Source organism: Aegilops tauschii, chromosome 7 (genome assembly GCF_002575655.3).
Source record: "Aegilops tauschii subsp. strangulata cultivar AL8/78 chromosome 7, Aet v6.0, whole genome shotgun sequence".
Lineage (NCBI taxonomy): Eukaryota > Viridiplantae > Streptophyta > Magnoliopsida > Poales > Poaceae > Aegilops > Aegilops tauschii.
The window spans coordinates 642,652,874-642,670,824 of NC_053041.3; the positions used below are offsets into that span (position 1 = coordinate 642,652,874).

At 41.2% G+C, this 17,951-nt stretch overlaps 1 protein-coding gene across 1 annotated transcript; it reads left to right on the forward strand.

Annotated features, from left to right (window-relative positions):
* Positions 1 to 748: 748 nt before the first annotated feature.
* LOC120968455 (uncharacterized) lies at positions 749 to 11,039 on the forward strand. Its single transcript, XM_045231633.2, has 7 exons — positions 749 to 1,615; positions 2,905 to 2,973; positions 3,060 to 4,631; positions 6,992 to 7,071; positions 7,962 to 8,633; positions 10,130 to 10,215; positions 11,035 to 11,039. The coding sequence occupies exons 1-7, from the start codon at positions 1,091 to 1,093 to the stop codon at positions 11,037 to 11,039; spliced, it is 3,009 nt and encodes a 1,002-aa protein (XP_045087568.2). The 5' UTR covers positions 749 to 1,090.
* Positions 11,040 to 17,951: the final 6,912 nt, after the last annotated feature.

Below are 17,951 nucleotides of genomic sequence, written 5' to 3' on the forward strand. Positions count from 1 at the left end.
GCAGCAAAAAACACCGTGGCCGCAGATTTTTGGGTGGGTGGGTGGTAGCAAAAACATGGTCTGGTTCCAGCAAAATCAAAGCATGGTTGTAGCAAAAATCGATTGGAAAAACAGACCATGTCATGAAGATGGATGTAGCAAAAATCCATAAAACACCGGTAGTAACAAAAGCAAAAACAGATGTAGCAAAATGGTTCATCGGTTCCAGCATAAATTACCGTGGTAGCAGATTTTGGGGAGGGGGTGTGGGGGTGGGTGGTAGCAAAAACATGGACTGGTTTCAGCAAAATCAAAGCATGGTTGTAGCAAAAATCTGATGCGGCGGCCATGTAGAGCAGCGCAATCAGTTGCGGACGGCCATGGCGACGAGCGCTGATTGCAGCTCGCTCAGCTCCGGCCATCGCTCGCAGCAGAGGATAGCTCTGTTCCCAGCACGCAACTAAAAGGTGAAGGAAAGAAGAGATGAGAGGAGGACGGCCTGAGAAAAATCCATGGCAGCGCCATGGAAACAGAGCAGCCAGGCAATGAAAGAGAGAAAAAGTTACGGGGAAGAAGATAAGACACGGGTGGTCCAGGAGCTTCGGGGCTGCGGGGAACGTGTGTGGACCAAAAGAAAAGGTGGGGCTGGATAGAACGGTGTGGAGGGACGCGTGTCAGCAGATGGGCAGGCAATTTCAGTCTACATCTACGACTCGTGCGCGACCGGCTGAAACGTTCCGCCGGCGCACGGGCTGGAAACGTTTCCTTATAGCATAACTGAGACTTGGTTATGTCTCAGTCGACTCAGATTTAGCAACCCCATTCTTGATTAGCACCATGAAATCCATGTCCGATGGTTCATCCCGCCTTCCCATATGGTACACGAACTAACTGGTCACTATAATTGTTCATCTTATCACGTTTGCTCGGGTTACTTGGTAGCCTGGCTTCCACGTCCCATTCCCATCGTGAAAAAAGCCCGTCCACACGCATATATGCACACCACGCTCCTCACTAGCGCCTCGCTCTGCTCACGACCATTACTCAACCATCAAACAAATACCACCAGGCACCAGCCATGGCACTTGTGTAGCAGCCGCAAGAGAGGAAGATGGTGGGCTTGGGCGTGGGCGTCGGGACAGGGGCGTTGGGCTCCGTCATCGGCAAGCTCGCCACCTTGCTCGGCCACGAGTACACGATGCTCAAGAGGGTACGCAAGGACATCGCCTTCCTCGAGCGTGAGCTCCGCAGGATGCAGATCCTGGTGGACACACTGGCAGACATGGAAGAGCTCGACGAGCTGGCCAAGGACTGGAAGGGCACCATGCGCGACCTCAGCTACGACATGGAGGAGTGCATCCACCGCTTCATGCTCCGTCTTGGGAATGGTGACGCCAAGCCCAGGTTCAGGAAGAAGACAGTGCGCCAGCTCAAGACTCTCTTTGAGCGCCATGGAATCGGCAGCCAGATCAAGGAGCTCAAGGCCCGCGTTGAGGAGGAGAACCGACGGCGGCAGAGGCTAAACCTCGACAAGTATATTGTAAGTCCAACAAGGGTCGTGGCAATAGATCCCCGGTTAGCTGCGTTCCACGGAGTGGCCAAGGGCTTGGTGGCCATAGACGGCCTTAGGGACCAGGTTATCTCTTGGTTGACGGAGGAGAGCGAGCAGCTCAAGGTGGTCGGCTCTATCAAATGCTACCTTTGAATGATGTTGATTCCCGAATATTGTTCTTTAAGAGAATTTTCGACTCAGAAAGCTCCTTCCCTCCTCAACTAGAAAAGGTTTCAGCCAGAGGCGGAGCCACTGGGGGGGCGAGCGGGGGCCAGACCCCCCCCCCCCCCCCCCCCCCCCCCCCCATGGATTTTTGGAGGGGACTAGTACTAATCTACCGTGTATTCTTTGATTAGTTCCGGCCTAGTAGCTACCAAAAGGCGCACAGGCCTTCTTTATTCTAGGCTGGCCCAAGCCAATGGCATGCGCGGTAGAGCCAATGTTGGCTGGCCCAAGCCCATGGCAAATAACCCAGAAAAGGCATTGGTTTTCCGTGATGGACGCATCAATCCAATCAGCGATTGATCAATGACCATGCGCAATAGTCGCATCTACACGTACATCCGTTCAGTTTCTCTTCGGGGCTGTTCGACGATCTGTTGCCGCCGCCGCCGCCGCCGCCCACACCCAGGGCTTAATCAAGCGTTGCTATTGGCCGTCATCTCCACGCTAGGGCACAGTCACAAGCAATCTTTCAGAAGCACGGATCCCTCGATGCTTCGTTGAGCAAAGTTAACCAGCGATTTGGTCGCATGCCCGCCTACACACTGACCAGTTGTTATGACGAGCACATGCATGGGACGGAGAGGGGATGGATTTGATACTCTATAAGGTATGTATTTTGGCGACCTTGATCACACGCAATTTGATTTTTTATGTTTAACTATGTCTGCACGTTAGTAAACTATCAAGTAAATTTGAGTGGTGTCCCAGGCAGTGATGATTTTTCTTTCAAAGGTGTATGAGTGCAAGCGAAATCAAGCCATTCAGTTATACATACAACGATTGGTCATGTTCGCATATCTTAAACATAAATATGATAATGTTTTGTAACAAGATACTTTATGCCATATTTTGGAGAACTTCATCTACGTGCTGTGTATGTGGAATTATTCAACACTATTAGCTATAGCTAGACATGCTTTATGCATGCCCGCCCAGGCAAAGTTAAATGTGACTGATATGTGGATATAGAACTCTTTGATGGTTTGTGAGACATAAAAAAAATTAGCTTCACCGTCGTCTCGCCCCCCCCTATGTCTAAATCCTGGCTCCGCCCCTGGTTTCAGCTAGGATCTTAAAAAAATGTGGTGGTCCGCCATTGGCTATAATTACCATTGCGAGTTTGCTAGCCAATAAACCTCAAAACGCAGATGAATGGGAGAGACTCCAATATTCCATTGGTGCAGGTCTTTCATATGAGAGTGATGATGGTGGAAAGGGTATGTCACATATATTGTTACTTAGTTATTGGAATCTCCCACACCACTTGAAGACTTGTTTGTTGTACTTATGTATATATCCAGAGGATGCGGAAATCTCGTGTGAAGAACTGAAATGGAAATGGATAGCCGAAGGGTTTATTACTTCAAAACAGGGAAATTTGAATCAAGAAGCAGAGAGTTGTTTTAATGAACTTTTCAACAGAAGTATGATCCAGACAGTTGATGTTGACAGTTTTGAAGAGAAATATTGTCAGGTTCATGATATGGTGCTTGACCTTATAATTTCTCGATCAACTGAAGAGAATTTCGCCACTGTTTTGAACGGTGTGTGCAATTCGTTGCCAACCAAGATGCGTCGACTCTCCCTGCAATCTAGTGGGCTTGAACAGAAAGGGACAATCCAATCCATCATAAGAAGCAAGTTACATGTTCGCTCATTGAATGTGTTTGAAGAAACAAAGGAGATACCACCACTTGTGGACTTCCTGTCCTTGCGTGTGTTTGATATATACAAGGATTATTCGTCGTGGGAAAACAAGCATATAAGAAATATAGGAAGTTTCTACCAACTGAGGTATTTGAGGATGCACGGACTAGGAATCACAGAGCTTCCTGCAGATATTGGAAAGCTACAGAACTTAGAGACACTTGATTTGCGGGGCAGTCGTATTAGAAGACTGCCATCAACAATATCCCGACTACAGAAACTGGTGCCCCTATTGATTGACAACGATGACTTTGTGTTTTCTGCTGATATGTTTGGGAACATGCGAGCCCTGGAGGAAGTGTCAGATATCTATAAAGTTGACAATCCTGAGAAATTTTTGGAAGAGTTTGGACATCTAACAAAATTGAGAAAGATTTCGATGAGTCGGTTATGGGGGTGGTGGCGTGTGAATTTCGGGAATGTTAAATGCTATCGAGAAACACTGGGGTCGTCTCTAAATAAGTTGGGTAAATACAACCTTCAGTATCTTCATACTAACGGAGATATGGGAAACATTATATTCAGGGATCCATGTTGCACCTTTCCACTCCTCCAAGATCTTAAACTAGTGCATGACATGGAAAGGGTTCCCAAGGGAATGGCCTCCCTAACCAACATCGTGAAATTGGAGATAGCAGTCACACAATCTGATGAGGAAGGTCTCCACATTCTCATGGGTATGCCTTCTCTCGCCTATCTGCAGCTATCGGTAGGGTTACGTGGCGTCATGAGTCCCATGAATGTTGGTAGTAACGGATTCAAGCTCCTAGAGGTGTTCCACTTCCACTGTAACATATCATACGGAGAAAAGGGGATAGAATTTGCAGCAGGTGCTATGACAGCACTCCGGCGGCTCCATCTTTCCTGGCGCGCAAGGCTAGTGAGGTTGAGGTATAGTGATGGTGTTGGCATGGGCATCCAGCATCTTTCAAGCCTTGCACAACTCCAGGTCGAAACTTGGTGTGTTGGTGCAACTCTAGAGGAGGTGGAGGCCCTGGAGGGTCCCGTTGAAAAAGCAGTCACCTTGCATCCCAACCGTCAGACTCTTCAACTCCATCTCCATAGAAAAGATGAACATCTTATGTTCAAGGACGAGGAGGAAAGAAAGAGGGGAAGGCCCGCTGGTTTCTTCATTCCTTTGGTCATGTTGGAGGAGAATGCGCTAGAGGTATACATCTTGGCCCGCTGGTTTCTTCATTCCACTGCACTACATCGTGTGATTTACGGATCCCCCCCTTTTTTCCTCCACAGCAGCAAGAAGATCAAGTAAGCTGAGCTACACGTTTGTTTCCCTGACTCCGTGCTCTGCCATTTACCACGGCTCTACAACTTATTTCGAGAATACTGATAGTGGACACCTTATACTAGGATGTTTAAAATGTCATCTGATTCACTGATTTATCTTACAATTTATTGCTTATCGGTGGGTGACTGCTGAGATTACACCTTATCTTTGCTATTTACCATTTGGACCAATTTATCGCCGTGACAAGCGATTAATCAGGAATCTAGAAATTAATTAGGCTGGGCCCCTATGGTCAGAAACCTTAAAACATGGCCTTCCCTTCAGTGGCCTCCCCCACAACACAGTTCATCCCCCATTCAACTGGACATGTGTTGTAGTGTTGTCCTATTTTATTTTTCAATGACTCATTGTTTAACATGTAATATGTAGTTATGTACTGATGTAGTGTTTTTCTATCTAAAGGCTGGAGCACACTGGTGATTGTTTCCATTTTTACATTATTATTGCTTGGAACCTGGGAATTGCAGCAAAAACTGGCTGATTAGTTGTCGATTGATAAAATCAATAATCGACTGATTTCCAATTAATTTCTAATCCTCAGCCGACCGAAACGCTAATGACAAGCGATATCCTCAACAGTGATACTAGCTATAAGACCTTTTGTTACATTGTGTGTGTAATAAAGGGTTTGGTGCATCAGGTTTTTCATCCCATTGTTTGTATTCAAGTACGAGCACAAACATTGGGTTTTCCTGATGCATGTCGAACACATGACCTATTTTTCTTATTCTCTTCTTAGACATTTGCGTCCCTTATGCAAGTTTCTATTGCATGTGTCACCTAAGCTATTTTCTAAATCTTGTAAGCTATTTATGAAGGCAAGCATTTTATGCTTCGGCAACAAACTGAACTGACCGGCTGTAGTTTCCACGAAATGTTGATACGTCTCCAACGTATTTATAATTTTGATTGTTCCATGCTATTATATTATCTATTTTAGATGTTTAATAGGCATTTATATGCTATTTTATATTATTTTTGGGACTAACCTATTAACCGCGAGCCCAGTGCCAGTTTCTTTTTTTGTGCCTATTTTAGAGTTTCGTATAAAAGGAATACCAAACAGAGTTCAAACGGAATGAAACTTTCGCGATGATCTTTCTTGGACCAGAAGGAAACCAGAAGACTTGGAGATGAAGTCGGAGACGCAACAAGACATCCACGAGGCAGGAGGGCGCGCCCCCTACCTCATGGGCCCCTCGTGGCTCTCCTGACCTAGCTCCTTCGCCTATATATACTCTTATACCCTGTAAACATCCAGGGGAGCCACGAAACCACTTTTCCACCACCGCAACCTTCTGTACCCTTGAGATCCCATCTAGGGACCTTCTCTGGTGTCCTGCCGGAGGGGGATTCGATCACAGAGGGCTTCTACATCAACACCATTGCCTCTCCGATGATGCGTGAGTAGTTTACCACAGACCTACGCGTCCATAGCTAGTAGCTAGATGGCTTGTTCTCTCTCTTTGATTCTCAATACCATGTTCTCCTCGGTGTTCTTGGAGATCTATTCGATGTAATATTCTTTTGCGGTGTGTTTGCCGAGATCCGATGAATTGTTATCTATCAATATTATTTGGTTCTTCTCCGAATTCTTATATGCATGATTTGATATCTTTGCAAGTCTCTTCGAATTATCGGTTTAGTTTAGCCTACTAGATTGATGTTTCTTGCAATGAGAGAAGTGCTTATCTTTGGGTTCAATCTTGCGGTGTCCTTTCCCAGTGACAGTAGAGGCAGCAAGGCAGTATTGTATTGTTGCCATCGAGGATAAAAAGATGGGGTTTTCATCATATTGCTTGAGTTAATTCCTCTACATCATGTCATCTTACTTAATGCGTTACTCTGTTCTTTATGAACTTAATACTCTAGATGCAGGAAGGAGTCGGTCGATGCGTGGAGTAATAGTAGTAGCTGCAAAATCGTTTCGGTCTACTTGACATGGACGTGATGCCTATGTTCATGATCATTGCCTTAGATATCGTCATAACTTTGCGCTTTTCTATCAAGTGCTCGGCAATAATTTGTTCACCCACCATAATATTTGCTATCTTGAGAGAAGCCACTAGTGAAACCTATGGCCCCCGGGTCTCTTTTCCATTATATTGAATCTCTTTTACATCATACTAGTTTCCGAGTACTATTTTGCAATCTTTTACTTTCCGATCTACAAACCAAAAATACCAAAAATATTTACTTTACAATTTATCTATCTCTATCAGATCTCACTTTTGCAAGTAACCGTGAAGGGATTGACAACCCCTTTATCGTGTTGGGTGCAAGCTGTTGATTGTTTGTGCAGGTATTCAGTAACTTGTGCGTTGTCTCCTACTAGATTGATACCTTGGTTACCAAATTGAGGGAAATACTTACGCTACTTTGCTGCATCACCCTTTCCTATTCAAGGGAAAAACCAATGCAAGCTCAAGAGGTAGCAAGAAGGATTTCTGGCGCCGTTGCCGGCGAGATCTACGTCAAGTCAAGCCATACCAAGTACCCATCATAAACTCTTCTCTCTTGCATTACATTATTCGCCATTCGCCTCTCGTTTTCCTCTCCCCCACTTGTAAAACGATTTTCGAAAACAATTGCCTTTTTTTCGCCCCTCTTCCGTTCGTCTCTTTTTGTTTGCTTCTTGTGTGCTTGTGTGTTGGATTGCTTGCTTTGTCACGATGGCTCAAGACAATACCAAATTGTGTGACTTTTTCAGTACCAACAACAATGATTTTATTAGCACTCCAATTGCTCCCACTACTAATGCTGAATCTTGTGAAATTAATGCCGCTTTGTTGAATCTTGTTATGAAAGATCAATTTTCTGGCCTTCCTAGTGAAGATGCCGCATCCCATCTAAACAATTTCGTTGATTTGTGCGATATGCAAAAGAAGAAAGATGTGGATAATGATATTGTTAAATTGAAGCTATTACCGTTTTTGCTTAGAGATCGTGCTAAAACTTGTTTTCATCTTTGCCTAAAAATAGTATTGATTCGTGGATCAAGTGTAAAGATGCTTTCATCTCTAAGTATTTTCCTCCCACTAAGATCATCTCCCTTAGGAAATATATTATGAATTTTAAGCAACTTGATCATGAGCATGTTGCACAATCTTGGGAGAGGATAAAATTGATGATACGTAATTGCCCTACACATGGTTTGAATTTGTGGATGATTATATAAATTTTTTATGCCAGATTGAATTTTGCTTCTAGAAATCTTTTAGATTCGGTCGCGGGAGGCACTTTTATGGAAATCACTTTAGGAGAGGCTACTAAGCTCCTAGATAATATTATGGTTAATTATTCTCAATGGCACACCGAAAGATCCACTAGTAAAAGAGTTCATGCGATTGAAGAGATTAATGTTTTGAGTGGAAAGATGGATGAACTTATGAAATTATTTGCTAATAAAAGTGTTTCTTCTGATCCTAATGATATGCTTTTGTCCACTTTGATTGAGAATAATAGTGAATCTACGGATGTGAATTTTGTTGGTAGGAACAATTTTGGTAACAACGCGTATAGATGCAATTTTAATACTATGCCATTTCCTAATAATTCCTCTAATAATTATGGTAATTCCTACAAAAATTCTTATGGAAATTTTAATAAGATGCCCTCTGATTTTGAGAATAATATTAAAGAATTTATGAGTTCACAAAAGAATTTCAATGCTTTGATTGAAGAAAAATTTCTCAAGATTGATGATTTGGCTAGGAACGTGGATCGAATTTCTCTTGATGTTGATTCTTTGAAACTTAGATCTATCCCACCTAAGCATGATATCAATGAGTCTCTCAAAGCCATGAGAATTTCCATTGATGAGTGCAAAGAAAAAACTGCTAAGATGCGTGCTAAAAAAGATTGGTTTGTAAAAGCGTGTTCTTCTAGTTTTCATGATAATAATGATGAAGATCTAAAAGTAATTTGTGTGACTCCTATTAAATCTTTGTTTTCCAATATGAATCTTATAAATATGGGACTGGAGATGAGTCAACTTTAGTTAAAAGGCGACCCAATGATTCAGAGTTTTTAGATCTAGATGCAAAAATTGATAAAAGTGGGATTGGAGAGGTCAAGACTTTAAGTAGCGATGAACCCACTCTTTTGGATTTCAAGGAATTTAATTATGATATAATTGTTCTTTAACAGATTGTATCTCCTTGTTGCAATCCGGGTTAAATTCTCCTCATGCTTATAATGAAAACAAAGCTTTTACTAAACATATCGTTGATGCTATGATGCAATCTTTTGAAGAAAAGCTTGAATTAGAAGTTTCTATCCCTAGAAAGCTTTATGACGAGTGGGAATCTACTATTGAGATTAAGATTAAAGATTATGAATGCTATGCTTTGCGTGATTTGGGTGCTAGTGTTTCCACGATTCCAAAATCTTTTTGTGATGTGTTAGGTTTTCGTGAATTTGATGATTGTTCTTTAAATTTGCATCTTGCGGATTCCACTATTAAGAAACCTATGAGAAGGATTAATGATGTTCTTATTGTTGCAAATAGGAATTATGTGCCCGTACATTTCATTTTTCTTGATATAGATTGCAATCCTACATGTCCTATTATTCTTGGTAGACCTTTCCTTAGAACGATTGGTGCAATTATTGATATGAAAGAAGGAAACATTAGATTCCAATTTCTGTTAAGGAAAGACATGGAACACTTTCTAGGAAGAAAATTAAATTCCCATATGAATCTATTATGAGATCCACTTATGGATTGCATACCAAAGATGACAATACCTAGATCTATTCGTGTTTTTATGCCTAGCAAAGGGCGTTAAACGATAGCGCTTGTTGGGAGGCAACCCAATTTTATTTTTGTTCTTTGCTTTTTGTTCCTGTTTAGTAATAAATAATTCATCTAGCCTTTGGTTAGATGTGGTTTTATGTTTTAATTAGTGTTTGTGCCAAGTGAAACCTTCAGGATAGCTTATGGTGATAGTTGTGTTGATCTTGCTGAAAATCAGAAACTTTTGCGCTTAGTAAATTAGTTTTGAAAATTAAGGTGCTTTTGATCTGATTCTTTTTTCTCTGGATTGGTAGACAAATTGCTCAGGTTTTCCTAATTTGGATGGATTTTTGGAGTTACAGAAGTATTCGAGAGTTACAGATTACTACAGACTGTTCTATTTTTGACAGATTCTGTTTTTCGCGTGTTGTTTGCTTATTTTGATGAATCTATGGGTAGTATCAGGGGGGGGGGGGGTATGAACCATGGAAAAGTTGGAATACAGTAGATATTACACCAATATAAATAAAGAATGAGTTTTCAACAGTACCTTAAAGTGGTGATTTATTTTCTTATACTAACAGAGTTCATGAGATTTTCTGTTGTGTTTTGTGTTGTGAAGTTTTCAAGTTTCGGGTAAGGATTTGATGGACTACGGAATAAGGAGTGGCAAGAGTGTAAGCTTGCGGATGCCCAAGGCACCCCAAGGTAATATTCAAGGAAAACCAAAATCCTAAGCTTGGGGATGCCCCGGAAGGCATCCCCTCTTTCGTCTTCGTCTATCGGTAACTTTACTTGAGGCTATATTTTTATTCACCACATGATATGTGTTTTGCTTGGAGCGTCTTGTATGATTTGAGTCTTTGCTTTTTAGTTTACCACAACCATCCTTTCTGTACACACCTTTTGGGAGAGAGACGCATGAATCGTGATTTATTAGAATACTCTATGTGCTTCACTAATATCTTTTGAGCTAGGAAATATTGCTTTAGTACTTTACTTATATCTTTTAGAGCACGGCGGTGGTTTTATTTTATAGAAATTGTTGAACTCTCATGCTTCACTTATATTATTTTGAGAGTCTTTTAGAACAGCATGGCAATTTGCTTGGATTATAAAACTAGTCCTAATATGATGGGCATCCAAGAGGGATATAATAAAAACTTTTGTATGAAGTGCATTGAATACTATGAGAAGTTTGATTCTTTATGATTGTTTTGAGATATGAAGATGATGATATTAGAGTCATGCTATTGGAGTAATTGTGAATTTGATAAATACTTGTGTTGAGGTTTGTGAGTCCCGTAGCATGCACGTATGGTGAACTGTTGTGTGACAAATTTGGAGCATGAGGTATCTCTTTGATTGTCATCCTTTGTGTGGAGGTCGGGATCGCACGATGGTTAACTCCTACCAACCCTCCCCCTAGGAGAATGCGCGTAGTGCTTGGTTTTGATGACTTATATATTTTTGCAATAACTATGTGAGTTCTTTATGACTAATGTTGAGTCCATGGATTATACGCAGTCTAGCCCTTCCATCAATGCTAGCCTCTCTTATGCCGCACAAGTTTCGCCGGTACCATACACCCACCATATACCTTCCTCCAAACAGCCACCATACCTACCTATTATGGCATTTCCATAGCCATTCCGAGATATATTGCCATGCAACTTTCCACCGTTCTATTTATTATGACACGCTTCATCATTGTCATATTGCTTTGCATGATCATGTAGTTGACATCGTATTTGTGGCAAAGCCACCTTTCATAATTCTTTCATACATGTCACTCTTGATTCATTGCACATCCCGGTACACCGTCGGAGGCATTCACATAGAGTCATATTTTGTTCTAAGCATTGAGTTGTAATTTTTCGAGTTGTAAGTAAATAGAAGTGTGATGATCATCATTATTAGAGCATTGTCCCGTGTGAGGAAATTAAAAAAAGAGAGGCCAAAGAAGCCCAAATAAAAAAACGGAGAGGCCAAAGAAGCCCAAATAAAAAAAATGAATCAGAGAAAAAGAGAGAAGGGACACTGTTACTATCCTTTTTCCACACTTGTGCTTCAAAATAGCACCATGATCTTCATGATAGAGAGTCTCTTATTTTGTCACTTTCATATACTAGTGGGAACTTTTCATTATAGAAATTGGCTTGTATATTCCAACGATGGGCTTCCTCAAATGCCCTAGCTCTTCATGAGCAAGCAAGTTGGATGCACACCCACTTAGTTTCTTTTTTTGAGCTTTCATACACTTATAGCTCTAGTGCATCCGTTGCATGACAATCCCTACTCACTCACATTAATATCTATTGATGGGCATCTCCATAGCCCATTGATACGCCTAGTTGATGTGAGACTATCTCCCTCTTTTTTGTCTTCTCCACAACCACCATTCTATTCCACCTATAGTGCTATGTCCATGGCTTACGCTCATGTATTGCGTGAAAGTTGAAAAAGTTTGAGAATACACTAGTGCAGAACCGGCCTTTATCACCGGTTCGTAAGGGCCTTTAGTGCCGGTTCTGCAACCGGCACTATGGAGTGGAGACTAAAGGCCCCCCCTTTAGTACCGGTTTGGCACGAACCGGCGCTAACGTGGCACGAGCCAGGCCCGGGTGCGTGTAGGACATTAGTACCGGTTGGTAACACCAACCGGTACTAAATGTTTGGGTGTGTTTTGGTTTTAATTTTTATTTTTCCTTTAGTTTTGTGTTTTCAATTTAATTTAGTGATTGTTTTACATTATAATGAGTTGTTAAATCATTAGGTGAAAGTACCGCAAATTAGTTTCGACTGGATGCATGTGGATCCTAGCTAAGTGATCAAGTATTTGCCATATCTATATTACTTAGATCACTAAGTGATCTAAGTAATATAGATATGGCATATACTTGATCACTTAGCTAGGATCCATCCAGTTAAAACTAATATGCGGTTTCTTTCATAAATGATATAATAACTCATCATCATCATCATATTATAAGCGTGCATAACACCACAAAAGCAAATCACTCTTTGAGATTAAGTTCAGGACAAAGAACACGGACGCGCATGAGAGGACAACAAGTACTAAGAGCATGATAACTAGCTAAATCACTCATGCTGCTCTCTCTCAGGTAAAATAGCATAGAACATGTATAGCTCTCCTGATTCAACATATTGGAGCATGCAGATAAACCTGTCTCCTAATCGTGGGCTGCGCTTCTGATTGCTGCCCCCTAGTACTTCTATGCGATCGTTAACAATTTTGCTCCAATCTTTCATTATTAAGCATTCATCGCTTTCAGAAATCCTGAATGCACTCATGTGCACTGTAGGATATCTTGGCCGTAAGCTAACAATTGACATGCGACCTTTAGTCTCGATCCACTGAGGCACAACTGTCATCGGGAGTCCCTGTTGAAGAACATCGTATAGTAATTAATATACTTAGCAATGAAAGTTTAGCTTGAAAAATAATGTATGCAAAAGATGCACTGAGGACTAATAGTAAAAATCTTACCATCTTTCCTAAATACATGTGACCGTAGTTCAATACGATCACTATTGGTCGCACGTTTTGAGTACTAAGATTTTCAAATCAGGAAAATGATTTCTCTTAACAGCATCAAGATCCTCAAGCCATGAAACATAATGACTTATCTCCTCGCAGTTTACTCCGGGACAGTAGTAGGTCCTGTCTACCAAGCGCCGGACATGTTTGCTTGAATGGAAATAAGCTGTCAATAGAAATTAGTTGTCAACTATTTTTGAATAAACAATATCAAAGACATAAATATGGTTGAGAAACTCACATAATGGTAGAACTGGAGGCGTCTGCACATCGACCCAGATGTCTCTATTGCCTTCAATATCATCTTTCGGACGAATATCAAAGGTGATAACCATATCAGGCTCAAATGCATAAGCCTTGCATAGTGCTTGCCAAGTTTTGCATTCAAAATAGGTGTACGTGTCTGCATTGTATAATTTGACGTTGAAAGTATAACCAGCATGCTCGGTCTTTAGGTAAACTCTCTTTACCTCCATAGTTTCCATAGCACTGAAACCTATCTTATCCAAGACAAAAATTCTTGCATGGCAGGGGATGCGCTAGTAGAATAGTGAAAATTTAAAATTATAAGTTGAAGCAATGAAGCATATATAAGTCATGCTTAGTTACGAAAAAAGACTTGTCGTTGTGACTTACTGTATCCACTTCGAAGGTCTCATCCAGCTTGATGCTGAAGCGCCTATCATCAACAAGGAAATTTCTGTCGCACAGGCCGCGCTGGTCTTCACAGAATTCGCACTTAATGAAATCTTTTTTGTCGTCAGACGACATTTCCTATGTTCATATAGGTGAAACATTAAACACTTACTAGTTCTATTAATTCAACTAATTCAACTACTTCTATTAGTTCAACTAGTTCTATTAATTCAACTAAGCATTTAATAAAAATAAACGTGTTCTATTAATTTTCTTACTAAAATAAAGTAGCTAGTTCCATATAGTAATATTTTAATTAGATCATCAAATCTCAGATATCTAAATTTTCTTACTAAAAATAAACTAGTTCTATTAATTCAACTAAGAATTTACTAAAAATAAACTAGTTCTATTAATTTTCTTACTAAAATATATAAAGTAGCTATATATATAGTAATATTTTAATTAGATCATCAAATCTCATATACCTAAATTTTCTTACTAAAAATAAACTAGTTCTACTAATTCAACTAGTTCAACTAAGCATTTACTAAAAATAAACTAGTTATATTAATTCAACTAGTTTAAATAATCTCATATACCTAAATTTTCTTACTAAAAATAAACTTGTTCTATTAATTTTCATACTAAAAATAAACTAGTTATATTAATTCAACTAGTTCAAATCTCATATATATATACCTAATTAATATCTAGCTAATTCATCTAAAATTGACATTAATATTTAACATCTTTTCCATATAATTCATCTAACATTAGCATTCTAACATTCTTATCTACGTAATTTATCTAACATTAATCTAAACAACAGAAAACAAAAAATAAGTAAAAACAATATGTGTGTGTGTGTACGAGCGGGGGGCGGCGGCATACGGGCGGCGACGCGAGACGGCGATGCGACGGGGATGGCGTGACGACGAGCGGGAGGCCGGGGGCGACGGCGCGATCGAGACGGCGACGTGGTACGGGGCGGCGGCGACGGGCGGCGGGGGCGACGGCGGTGACGGCGACGACGGGCGGTGAGGGCGACGGCGGTGACGGCGACGACGGGCGCTGAGGGCGACGGCGGTGACGGCGACCACGGGCGGCGGGGGCGGTGGCGATGTCGCGCGAAGTAGTTGGAGAAGAAGTGGTGGTCGATGAAACTGAATTTTTCGTAAGTGCCATATATATAGGAGGGGCCTTTATTACCGGTTGGAGCCACCAACCGGTACTAAAGGCCAATTTTCGCCAGGCCAAGGGGCGGGAAACTGCCCCTTTAGTACCGGTTCGTGGCTCCAACCGGTACTAAAAGCCCCCCTTTAGTACCGGTTGGAGCCACGACCCAGTACTAAAGATGTGCGCTGGCGCAGGAGCGGTGCGGGCAAGTTTAGTCCCACCTCGCTAGCCGAGGGGCGCCCGCACCAGTTTCAAAGCCCCGGCGCGGCTGCTGTCTCGAACTCCTCTCTATAGCAGGCTTCTGGCCTAACTTTGGCGCGCTGTCCGTTGAGCCTGCTGGCCCTTCTGGGCCTGTATTTGCAAACCCTAGGGTTGGCAGGCCCAGCGGGCAGCGCCCCAACAATTTTTTATATAATTTTCTTCTACTTATTTTGGAGTAATTTTTTTTGCTGTATTTAGTTTCTTTGTGAATATAAAAAAATTATATAGTTTTTTTTCTTTTCTGCATTATTTATTTTCTGCTATTCATTTTGTAGTGATTTTCAATTTCACCGTCATTTAGCTCTCTAAACAAATCGGTAAATGACTGAAAAATAGCAAATGATGTCAGAACGTGTTGGAAATTGATGACGTCGCTTTGAATGATGCATACTGAATGCAAAAATAGGCTGGAGTTCAAATAAGTTTAAAAAACATTGAAGTGCCCATGTAACAGATGAGTTCTCGTCCGAAACCCTGATACTCCGAAAGAGATTGTCCAGTTTGTACACGAGGTGCGTCCAGTTTTCGCCGTGACCCTCTCTACTCTTTTGCACATGCTATGCGGGCGAAATGATGATACTATGCCAAGTTCCAACATTTTCAGAGTTTATTTTGTAGTGATTTTCAATTTCACGGTCATTTAGTTCTCTAAACAAATCGGTAAATGACTGAAAAATAGCAAATGATGTCAGAACGTGTTAGAAATTGATGACGTCGCTTTGAATGATGCATACTAAACGTAAAAATAGGCTGGAGTTCAAATAAGTTTAAAAAACATTGAAGTGCCCGTGTAACAGATGAGTTCTCGTTCAAAACCCTGATACTCCGAAAGAGATTGTCCAGTTTGTACACGAGGTGCGTCCAGTTTTCGCCGTGACCCTCTCTACTCTTTTGCACATGCTGTGCGGGCGAAATGATGATACCATGCCAAGTTCCAACATTTTCAGAGTTCATTTTGTAGTGATTTTGAATTTCACCGTCATTTAGCTCTCTAAACAAATCGGCAAATGACTGAAAAACAGCAAATGATGTCAGAACGTGTTGGAAATTGATGACGTCGCTTTGAATGATGCATACTGAATGCAAAAATAGGCCGGAGTTCAAATAAGTTTAAAAGTCATTGAAGTGCCCGTGTAACAGATGAGTTCTCGTCCGAAACCCTGATACTCCGAAAGAGATTGTCCAGTTTCTACACGAGGTGCGTCCAGTTTTCGCCGTGACCCTCTCTACTCTTTTTCACATGCTATGCGGGCGAAATGATGATACCATGCCAAGTTCCAACATTTTCAGAGTTCATTTTGTAGTGATTTTCAATTTCACCGTCGTTTAGCTCTCTAAACAAATCGGTAAATGACTGAAAAACAACAAATGATGTCAGAACGTGTTGGAAATTGATGACATCGCTTTGAATGATGCATACTGAACGCAAAAATAGGCTGGAGTTCAAATAAGTTTAAAAAACATTGAAGTGCCCGTGTAACAGATGAGTTCTCGTCCAAAACCCTGATACTCCGAAAGAGAGTGTCCAGTTTGTACACGAGGTGCGTCCAGTTTTCGCCGTGACCCTTTCTACTCTTTTGCACATGCTATGCGGGCGAAACGATGATACCATGCCAAGTTCCAACATTTTCAGAGTTCATTTTGTAGTGATTTTCAATTTCACTGTCATTTAGCTCTCTAAACAAATCGGTAAATGACTGAAAAACAGCAAATGATGTCAGAACGTGTTGGAAATTGATGACGTCGCTTTGAAAGATGCATACTGAACGAAAAAATAGGATGGAGTTCAAATAAGTTTAAAAAACATTGAAGTGCCCGTGTAACAGATGAGTTCTCGTTCAAAACCCTAATACTCCGAAAGGGATTGTCCAGTTTGTACACGAGGTGCATCCAGTTTTCGCCGTGACCCTCTCTACTCTTTTGCACATGCTATGCGGGCGAAATGATGATACCATTCCAAGTTCCAACATTTTCAGAGTTCATTTTGTAGTGATTTTCAATTTCACCGTCATTTAGCTCTCTAAACAAATCGATAAATGACTGAAAAACAACAAATGATGTCAGAACGTGTTGGAAATTGATGACGTCGCTTTGAATGATGCATACTGAACGCAAAAATAGGCTGGAGTTCAAATAAGTTTAAAAGACATTGAAGTGCCCGTGTAACAGATGAGTTCTTGTCCGAAACCCTGATACTTCGAAAGAGATTGTCCAGTTTGTACACGAGGTGCGTCCAGTTTTCGCCGTGAGCCTCTCTACTCTCTTGCACATGCTATGCGGGCGAAATGATGATACCATGCCAAGTTCCAACATTTTCAGAGTTCATTTTGTAGTGATTTTCAATTTCACCATCATTTAGCTCTCTAAACAGCAAATGATGTCAGAACGTGTTGGAAATTGATGACGTCGCTTTGAAAGATGCATACTGAACGCAAAAATAGGATGGAGTTCAAATAAGTTTAAAAAACATTGAAGTGCCCGTGTAACAGATGAGTTCTCGTTCAAAACCCTGATACTCCGAAAGAGATTGTCCAGTTTGTACACGAGGTGCGTCCAGTTTTCGCCGTGACCCTCTCTACTCTTTTGCACATGCTATGCGGGCGAAATGATGATACCATGCCAAGTTCCAACATTTCCAGAGTTCATTTTGTAGTGATTTTCAATTTCACCGTCATTTAGCTCTCTAAACAAATCGATAAATGACTGTAAAACAGCAAATGATGTCAGAACGTGTTGGAAATTGATGACGTCGCTTTGAATGATGCATACTGAACGCAAAAATAGGCTGGAGTTCAAATAAGTTTAA

What these genes read in the sequence shown, in the direction of transcription:
- LOC120968455 (XM_045231633.2), top strand. Translation starts at nt 1,091, where the DNA reads ATGGTGGGCTTGGGCGTGGGCGTCGGGACAGGGGCGTTGGGCTCCGTC. An exon ending in TGGAGGAGAATGCGCTAGAG is followed by an intron (nt 4,632 to 6,991) that starts GTATACATCTTG and finishes TATCTCTATCAG; the next exon opens with ATCTCACTTTTGCAAGTAAC. An exon ending in ATGCGTGCTAAAAAAGATTG is followed by an intron (nt 8,634 to 10,129) that starts GTTTGTAAAAGC and finishes TGTGTTGTGAAG; the next exon opens with TTTTCAAGTTTCGGGTAAGG.